Below are 6041 nucleotides of genomic sequence, written 5' to 3'. Positions count from 1 at the left end.
TGATATGAAAATATGAACTTTGATTCTTCAAATAGATGAAAGCTGGTGTTGCAAAGGAAGCGTCTGTGTTGTTATAACTTTTATGTTTTACAATGAATATACTGTTGCTTCTATTCTGTCATAGTCTTTCTATTATCATTTTCTTTCACCGAATCATTATCGTTATCAATTTCTATGTGATTACAGTTTTTTTTTTTTTTTTTTTTTTTTTTTTTTTTTTTTTTTTTTTTTTTTTTAATTCCGAACTCCTCGCAAGACTCAACACTATATTATGATCCGAAGCCTAAGGACTTTTTATTTACCTTGAAAACTGACATAAGCCATGGCGCACTGTAGGCATTACTGGAGGATCTTTCCGACATCCCTTCAACCCCATCTGCACCAACTCTGTACCCATCTGATCCAGCTTCCTTTGTTCCATTCCGCTGACTAACTTCATAGCTTTAAGTTCATAATGCAATTGCAGAGTTTTCCCCTATTGCTTCTCCACACTGTAGGGCCACAACACCAATGCAGGGTCATCTCGTCACTGCGGGGTCATCTCGGCAGTGCAGGGTCATCTCGGCACTGTTGGGTCATCTCAGCTCTGTTGGGCCACAACAGCAATGCAGGGCCATCTCGGCACTGTTGAACCACCACAGAACTGTAGGGCCACCAAAGCACTGCAGGGTCATCGCTGTACTGTTGGGCCACCACAGCAATGCAGGGGCATTTCGGCACAGTAGGGTTATCTTGTCTCTGTTGGGCCACAATAGCAATGCAGGGGCATCTCGCTAATGTAGGGTCATCTCGGCTCTGTTGGCATACAACAGAAATTCAGGGCCATCTCGGCACTGCAGGGTATTCTTGGCACTGATGACCCACAACAGCAATGTAGTGCCATCTCAGTTCTCTTGGGCCTCAACAAAATTACAAGACCATCTCGGCACTGCAGGGTCATCTTGGCGATGTTGGGCCACCAAAGCAATGCACGGGTCAACTTGGCCCTGCATAGTCATCTTGGCTCTATTTGGCCACAAGAGCAATGCAGGGCTATCTCGGTACAACAGGATCATCTCGGCAATGTTGGTCCACCACAGCAATGCAGGGGCATCTTGGCACTGTAGGGTCATCTCGGCTCTGTTCGGCGCTATTGGGTTACCACAGCAATGTAGGGCATCTCGGCATTGTAGGGTCATCTCGGCTCTGTTGGGTCACAACAGCAATGCAGGGCCATCTTGGCACTGTAGGGTCATCTCGTCTGTTGGGCCACAATAGCAATGCAGGGCCATATTGGCATTGTAAGTTCATTTCGGCTCTGTTGGGACACCACAGCAGTGCAGGGCCATCTCTGCACTGTAGGGTCATCTCATCTCTGTTGGGCCACCACAGCAATGCTGGGGCATCTTGGCACTGTATGATCATCTCGGCTCAGTTGGGCCACAACAGCAATTCAGGGTCTTCTCGGACCTACAGGGTGATCTCGGCTCTGTTGGGCCACCACAGCAATGCAAGGGAATCTCGGAACTGTAGGGTTATCTCAGCTCTGTTGGGCCACCACAGCAATGCAGGGGCATCTTGGCATTGTAGGTTCATCTCGGCTCTATCATCAACATTAATTTAGGGCCATCTCGGTACTGTAGGGTTATATCGGCTCTGTTGGGCCACCACAGCAATGTAAGGGATTCTCAGCACTGTAGGGTCATCTCGTCTCTGTTGGGCCACAAGAGCAATGCAGGGGCATCTCGGCTCAGTTGGGCCACAACAGAAATTCAGGGCCATATCGGTACTGTAGGGTCATCTCGGCTCTGTTGGGCCACCACAGCAATGCAAGGGCATCTCGGCACTGTATTGTTATCTCGTCTCTGTTGGGCCACAAAAGCAATGCAGATGCCCTGTATGGTCTGCTCGGCTCTGTTGGGCTACAACTGCAATTCAGGGCCATCTCGGCACTGCAGGGTGATCTCGTCTCTGTTGGGCCACAAAAGCAATGCAGGGGCATCTTGGCACTGCATGGTCATCTCGGCTCTGTTGGGCCACAACAGCAATGCAGGCCTATCTCGGTACTGTTGAGCCACCATAGCACAGCTGGGCCATCTTGGCACTGTAGGGTTATCTCAGCTCTGTTGGGCCACAACTGCAATGCATGACCATCTCTGCACTGTTGAACTACCACAGCACTGTAGGGCTATCTTGACATCGTAGGGCCACCAGAGCACTGCAGTGCCATCTCAGCACTGTAGGGTCATCTCCGCTCTGTTGAGCCACCACAGCACTGCAGGGCCATCTCGGCCATGTAGAATCATCTCAGCTCCGTTGAGCCACAACTGCAATGCAGGGCCATCTCGGTACTGTTGAACCACCACAGCACTGTAGAGCCACCACAGCACTGCAGGGCTATATCAGCCCTGTAGTGTCATCTCGGCTCTGTTAAGCCACGACAGCACTGCAGGGCCATCTTGGAACTGTAGGGTCATCTGGGCTCTGTTGTGACAACAGCAATGCAGGGGCATCTCGGCACTGTTGAGCTACCATAGCACTGCAGGGCCATCTTGGAACTGTAGGGTCATCTGGGCTCTGTTGTGACAACAGCAATGCAGGGCCATCTCGGCACTGTTGAGCTACCATAGCACTGCAGGGCCATCTTGGAACTGTAGGGTCATCTGGGCTCTGTTGTGACAACAGCAATGCAGGGCCATCTCGGCACTGTTGAGCTACCATAGCACTGTAGGGCCATCTTGGAACTGTAGGGTCATCTGGGCTCTGTTGTGACAACAGCAATGCAGGGCCATCTCGGCACTGTTGAGCTACCATAGCACTGCAGGGCCATCTTGGAACTGTAGGGTCATCTGGGCTCTGTTGTGACAACAGCAATGCAGGGCCATCTCGGCACTGTTGAGCTACCATAGCACTGCAGGGCCATCTCGGCACGGTAGGGTTATCTCACCTCTGTTGGGCTACAACAGCAATGCAGGGCAATCTCGGCACTGTTGAACCACCACAGCACTGTAGGGCTACCATAACACTGCAGGGTCACCTCAGGACTGTACGGTCATCGCTGCACTGTTTTGCCACCACAGCACTGTAGGGCTATCTCAGCACTGTAGGGCCATCTCAGCTCTGTTGGGCCATAACTGCAATGCAGGACCATCTTGTTACTGTAAGTTCATCTCGGCTCCGTTGGGCCACCACAGCAATGCAGGGGCATTTCGGCACTGTTGGGCCACCACAGCAATACAGGGGCATCTCGGCACTGTAGGGTCATCTCGTGTCTGTTGAGCCACAATAGCAATGTGGGGCCACCTCGGCAGTGTTGGGCCACCACAGCAATGCAGGGGCCATCTTGGTACTGTAGGGTTATCTCGGCACTGTTGAGCCACCACAGCAATGTAAGGGATTCTCGGCACTGTAGGGTCATCTCGTCTCTGTTGGGCCACAAGAGCAATGCAGGGGCATCTCGGCTCAGTTGGGCCACAACAGAAATTCAGGGCCATCTCGGTACTGTAGGGTCATCTCGGCTCTGTTGGGCCACCACAGCAATGCAAGGGCATCTCGGCACTATATTGTTATCTTGTCTCTGTTGGGCAACAAAAGCAATGCAGATGCCCTGTATGGTCTGCTCGGCACTGTTGGGCCACAACAGCAATGCAGGTTCATCTCGACACTGTTGGCCCATCATAGCAATGCAAGGGCATCTCGGCACTGTAGGGTCATCTCGTCTGTTGGGCCACAACAGCAATTCAGGGCCATCACGGCACTGCCGGGTCATCTTGGCACTGTTTGGCCACAACAGCAATGCAGGGACAAAAACATCTTGGCACTGTTTGGCCACAACAGCAATGCAGGGACAAAAACATCTTGGCACTGTTTGGCCACAACAGCAATGCAGGGACAAAAACATCTTGGCACTGTTTGGCCACAACAGCAATGCAGGGACATCTCAGCACTATAGTGACTGACATCTCGGCTCTGTTGTGCCTCAACAAAAATTGCAGGGCCATCTCGGCGCTGTTGCGACACCACTGCAATGTCAGGGCATCTTGGCACTGTAGGGTCATCCCGGCTTTGTTGGCCTACAACAGCAATCCAAGGCCATTTCGCCAACATTGGTCCACCACAGCAATGCAAGGCCATTTTGGCATTGTATGGTCATCTCGGCACTGTTGGGCAACCACAGCACCACAGGGCCATCTGAGCACTGTAGGGTCATCTCAGAACTGCAGGCCCACAACAGCAATTTCGGTACTGTAGGGTCATCTCGGCACTGTTGAGCCACCACAGCATTGCAGGGCCATCTTGACACTGATGGGCCAGTACAGCACTGCAGGGCCATCTGGGCACTGTAAGGTCATCTCAGCTCTGTTGGTCACAACAGCAATGCAGGGCCTTCTCGGCATTGTTGGCCCACTCCAGCACTGCAGGGCCATCTCAGCACTGTAGGGTCATCTCTGCACTGTTGGGCCACAACAGCACTGCATGGCCATCTGAGCATTGTAGGGTCATCTCATCACTGTTGGACCACAACAGCAATGTAGGGTCATCTCATCACTGTTGGACCACAACAGCAATGTAGGGTCATCTCGTCACTGTTGGACCACAACAGCAATGCAGGGCCATCTAGGCACTGTAAGGTCATCTCAGCTCTGTTGGTCACAACAGCAATGCAGGGCCATCTCGGCACTGTTGAGCCACCACAGCACTGCAGGGCCTTCTCGGCACTGTAGGGCCTTCTCGGCACTGTAGGGCCTTCTCGGCACTGTAGGGCCATCTCAGCATTGCAGGGCCATCTCAGCACTGTAGACACACTGCAGTGCCTTCTTGGCACTGTTGGACCACCACAGCAATGCAGAGCCATCTGAGCATTATAGGGTCATCTCGTCGCTGTTAGGCCACAACAGAAATGCAGGGCCATTTCGGCATTGTAGGATCATCTCGGCACTGTCGAACCACCACACCACTACAGGGCCATCTCAGCACTGTAGGGTCATCTCGGCACTGTTGGGCCACCACAGCACTGCAGAGCCATCTTGGCACTGTAGGGTCATCTCGGCACTGTCGAACCACCACACCACTACAGGGCCATCTCAGCACTGTAGGGTCATCTCGGCACTGTTGGGCCACCACAGCACTGCAGAGCCATCTTGGCACTGTAGGATCATCTCGGCACTGTCGAACCACCACACCACTACAGGGCCATCTCAGCACTGTAGGGTCATCTCGGCACTGTTGGGCCACCACAGCACTGCAGAGCCATCTTGGCACTGTAGGGTCATCTCGGCACTGTCGAACCACCACACCACTACAGGGCCATCTCAGCACTGTAGGGTCATCTCGGCACTGTTGGGCCACCACAGCACTGCAGAGCCATCTTGGCACTGTAGGATCATCTCGGCACTGTCGAACCACCACACCACTACAGGGCCATCTCAGCACTGTAGGGTCATCTCGGCACTGTTGGGCCACCACAGCACTGCAGAGCCATCTTGGCACTGTAGGGTCATCTCGGCACTGTCGAACCACCACACCACTACAGGGCCATCTCAGCACTGTAGGGTCATCTCGGCACTGTTGGGCCACCACAGCACTGCAGGGCCATCCTAGCACTGCAGTCTCAGCACTGTAGGGTCGTCTCGGCACTGTTGTGCCACCACAACAATGCAAGGTCATCTCGACAGTATATGTCCCCCACAGCACTGGAAGACCATCTCGGCACTGTAGGGCCACCACAACACTGGATTGGCATTTCGACAATGCAAGGCTATTTCAGCACCGTAAGCCAAAAAAAAAAAAAAAAACATTCAGGCCATTTTGGCACTGCAGGGACACCACAGTACTGGTGTGCTGCCACGGCACTGCAATGCTACTGCAGAGCCACCATGTCTCTGCAGTGCCATTTGACACAGTGGGGTCATGTCACCAATGTATAGCCACCGACACTGCAAGGCCACCAGAACACTGCAGAAGCATCTTGACAACGAAGGCCACCATGTCTCTGCCGGGCAATCTTGGCCCTATATGGCCATCACAACAATGCAGGGCTATCCTGGCACTACAGGATCACC

At 53.0% G+C, this 6041-nt stretch overlaps 2 protein-coding genes across 2 annotated transcripts; both read right to left on the bottom strand.

Annotated features, from left to right (window-relative positions):
- Positions 1-2409: 2409 nt before the first annotated feature.
- Positions 2410-2886, bottom strand: LOC137633135 (uncharacterized). Its single transcript, XM_068365296.1, has one exon. The coding sequence runs from the start codon at positions 2884-2886 to the stop codon at positions 2410-2412; it is 477 nt and encodes a 158-aa protein (XP_068221397.1).
- A 1977-nt stretch (positions 2887-4863) lies between these two features.
- On the bottom strand, positions 4864-5646 carry LOC137633134 (uncharacterized). The gene has a single exon (XM_068365295.1). It carries the CDS (start codon positions 5644-5646, stop codon positions 4864-4866), a length of 783 nt encoding a protein of 260 aa, XP_068221396.1.
- Positions 5647-6041: the final 395 nt, after the last annotated feature.

Source organism: Palaemon carinicauda, chromosome 42 (genome assembly GCF_036898095.1).
Source record: "Palaemon carinicauda isolate YSFRI2023 chromosome 42, ASM3689809v2, whole genome shotgun sequence".
Classification (NCBI taxonomy): Eukaryota; Metazoa; Arthropoda; class Malacostraca; order Decapoda; family Palaemonidae; genus Palaemon; species Palaemon carinicauda.
Note: the sequence above shows the minus strand (reverse complement) of the source record. Positions and strands in the feature narration are given on the sequence as shown.

Coding starts and splice junctions, on each gene's coding strand:
- LOC137633135 (XM_068365296.1), bottom strand. CDS start 2,886: ATGGTAGCTCAACAGTGCCGAGATGGCCCTGCATTGCTGTTGTCACAA.
- LOC137633134 (XM_068365295.1), bottom strand. CDS start 5,646: ATGACCTTGCATTGTTGTGGTGGCACAACAGTGCCGAGACGACCCTAC.